This window comes from Cupressus sempervirens, chromosome 4 (assembly GCF_028749045.1).
Source record: "Cupressus sempervirens isolate cs-2001-9-10 chromosome 4, ASM2874904v1, whole genome shotgun sequence".
Lineage (NCBI taxonomy): Eukaryota > Viridiplantae > Streptophyta > Pinopsida > Cupressales > Cupressaceae > Cupressus > Cupressus sempervirens.
In genome coordinates this window covers 208,578,951-208,582,150 of record NC_143121.1, presented here as the reverse complement: position 1 = coordinate 208,582,150, position 3,200 = coordinate 208,578,951, and the positions used below count along the sequence as shown (strand labels likewise).

The window sequence follows — 3,200 nt, the reverse complement described above, 5'->3', positions numbered from 1 at the left end:
TTCTTTGAGCTTTGCTTCAGGAGGAGTCCTACCAACAAAATACCCTATCAAGGTATGTTGCTCTAACCAGTCACATGTAGCATCAAATTCTTGCAAAGGAAGGATAATATCAGGATTACCTTGTGGAAAACCTTCGAGACAAACTTGAGCGGGCATTTGTTCGGTGGTGGTGCCATGGCAGTCCGAAGCAGCAGCGTGAACACCAGAAACATCTGGTTCACCGATGGCCGGAGCCATTATATCCTATCCTAAAGCTCCCGCAGTAAATGCGGTATGACAAGTGCTGACAGAAGGGGAGTGCAAGCGAAAGACCGTACGCAAAAAAAACTGAAAGTTCGCATGAAGCATGAAAATCTTCACTATGCATACAAAAAAGATATCTATTTGACATCTAATTGAAAGCATTGCAATGTATTTTAATCTGTCACTTATAAGAGCTTATGAGTTTTACAAATAAGCAATAACAAATCGGCATCTACTTTGAATTTCGAAACTCGTGCACCAAGAAAGAAATTTATCAACTGCATATCTAAATAGTATACTTAACATGCAAGATTGACTCAATAACGAAAAGTTTACATAAACGTTCCTACTCGTGTTATCTTGTATTAAAATTTAATAAAAAAATTAATTAAATGAGTAAGCAACTTTTATTTGTTTTCTAAATGTTGCTTACCAACTATTCTGTATGTTAGCTGTTGACAGAGAACCAGTCAAGATAGTCAGTTTTATCTGGAAGAAGTGCCAAATTGGGCAACAAATACAACCAATTGTCTCTAAAAGAGTACGAAATTGTCATCAAATGGTTTGGATTTCCGTAGTTGAAATTTCAGAAAAAGAATCTTGTAGAATTTGGATGCTGCTGATCTTCCCATATAACATTTTCGTAGTGCAGCGCTCTCTATTAAAGCGTGCCTTGCATGATGCTACGTAGGCATTCAATAATGGCGTTAAAAGCTTCTTTCATTGCTAGTCTTTCTCTAGCGGTGGGTTTACTTTGGCTAATTTTGAATTCTGTTAGAGTTAGAATTAATAACAAGGCAGAGGCAAAGCCACCGCATCCTCCATCGTGGCCAATACTTGGTCATTTTCATCTTCTATGTGGAAGAAAACAACCCTTTCACAGCGCTATGGCCCCATCATGTATCTTCAACATGGAATCCGTCCAGTTCTGGTCATTAGTTCTTAAGCTCTGGCGAAACAATGCCTTACAACAAATGACAAAGACAATTGGTTACGATTACAAAGTCTTCGGTTTTGCTCCTTATGGTGCCTACTGGCAAGACCTCAGAAAACTTTGCTCTTTTCTTCTCAGAGAATCGAATCCTTCGTTCGCTGTTCGAGAGCTAGGAACAACGGATCAATTCAGTTAAAATCAAGACGGGACTCCCTGATATGACATATAATGTCATGGTGCGAATGGTTGCCAGCAAGAGATTCTCGCCAGATCTCAGTCCCGAAGATTTCCAAGAGGAGCATCACTTTAAGATGTTGATGGACGAGTTTACTTCGTTGATTGGAGCGTTTGATATGTCATTTCCTGCCTTTTCTCAAGTGAGTTGATCGACAGAATACATAGATTTCTATGGAGAATCTGAAGAAGAAAATAGATGTGGCTATGAAGAAAGTGATCGATGATCACCGAGAGAGGAAAGGTGGGCAAGATCAAGATCTAATTGATGTTCTCATTTCTGCAATAGACAACAACAAAGTTAGGTCAGATTGCAACGATGATGCAGTGAAAGCCAATGCTGTGGTATGTTATTTAACCACTTTCTCTAACAGAACTTTTGTGAAACGTTCTTTATCATATGATAAGTAGGAGTCAAATTATGATATTTCTGTGTAGTTTTTGAATCAAATGCACTGAACTATATTTTATGAGTAGTGATTCACACTAATCCATCTCTAATGAGAATAAATGGAACCCCTAGCAGTTATTGGATCAAGGTGATGCTCACGGGGACTTTCTGGGAGGTCACCTATCCCAGTACTACTCCAGCTTGAATGCGCTTAACTACAGAGTTTTCTCCGTTGTTAAACCCACTCTGCTTGTAACCCCTTTTTCAAAACCTTCCTCCACGGTGACCTCCTAGTCTTTGTGGTTCACCTCTATGAGCATCACCTAGATCCAATGTGTTATGTGTAACATTTATTCTAATAAAAGATGGATTCATGTGAATCACTACTTATGAAACATGGGTTAATGCATTTTACCTAAAAACTACACAGTTAAATCCTAAGAGTGGTATCATATTCTTTCTCATAATTAGATTTCAATTGTTTGGCTTAAGACTTTTCTTTTGCATATTTAGGGCATGATTATTGGGCTAGACTAGTCTCTACAGCCATGAAGTGGGTAGTGTCAGCCCTAATAAAGCACCCAGATATGCTTGCTAAGGTTTAACAAGAGCTGTACATAAATTTTCGTCATGAGCGAATAATGGAGGAATTAGATATGCACAAGATGAAGTATTTGCAGGAAATTATTAAAGAAACACTCAGGCTCTATCCACCAAGACCTATATTTAGCCCTCACGAGTCTATGAAAATCAACACTATTGTAGTCATTGATTATTAATCTCCTATCGTAAACAATTATTTAACTTCTAAAAGAAAAATTCATGGCTTATATCAGAAAATAACACAACTGCAACTTCACCAATAAAATATAAAAAGAAATTCACAATACAATGAACACAATATTTTTGAACAAATTGTCCCTAGAAAAATCCCTAAGGGAAAACCAATTCTGCAAATGGAAAATATATTAACTTCAGCAAATAAAGAGATACAAAATTCATTGCCTCTCACTAACAAAGTTCAAACAACCTCCTAATTTCTCCTGCTAATATTCCCCATTGCTATCACCAATGCTATCACTATGCCCTTGCTAACACTGCCAACTCATTTGCTAACACTACAAATGCTTCTACACTTGTTCTCTAAATGCCGCCTTGACCCCCTTTTATACTACTCCTATTGGAAAACCAACAATCAAGATTGATTCTTAATTGATGGTCGAGATTAAAAACAACTTAACAACCCTAACTAAGTTGGTTTCTAGTTGCTTCTAAAAGTGGTCAATTAATTAACAAATGTTTGTCCCTAATCTAACCAATTTATTAGTAAAACAATTACTTGCTAAATAATAGCATATGGACAAATAGTTGTGTAAGCTACAAAAACTAATACTTCCT

At 37.1% G+C, this 3,200-nt stretch overlaps 1 protein-coding gene across 1 annotated transcript; it reads left to right on the top strand.

Annotated features, from left to right (window-relative positions):
• The first annotated feature begins 944 nt into the window (after positions 1-944).
• LOC149560720 (strychnine-10-hydroxylase-like) lies at positions 945-1,373 on the top strand. Its single transcript, XM_089827673.1, has one exon. The coding sequence runs from the start codon at positions 945-947 to the stop codon at positions 1,371-1,373; it is 429 nt and encodes a 142-aa protein (XP_089683799.1).
• The last annotated feature ends 1,827 nt before the right edge of the window (positions 1,374-3,200 follow it).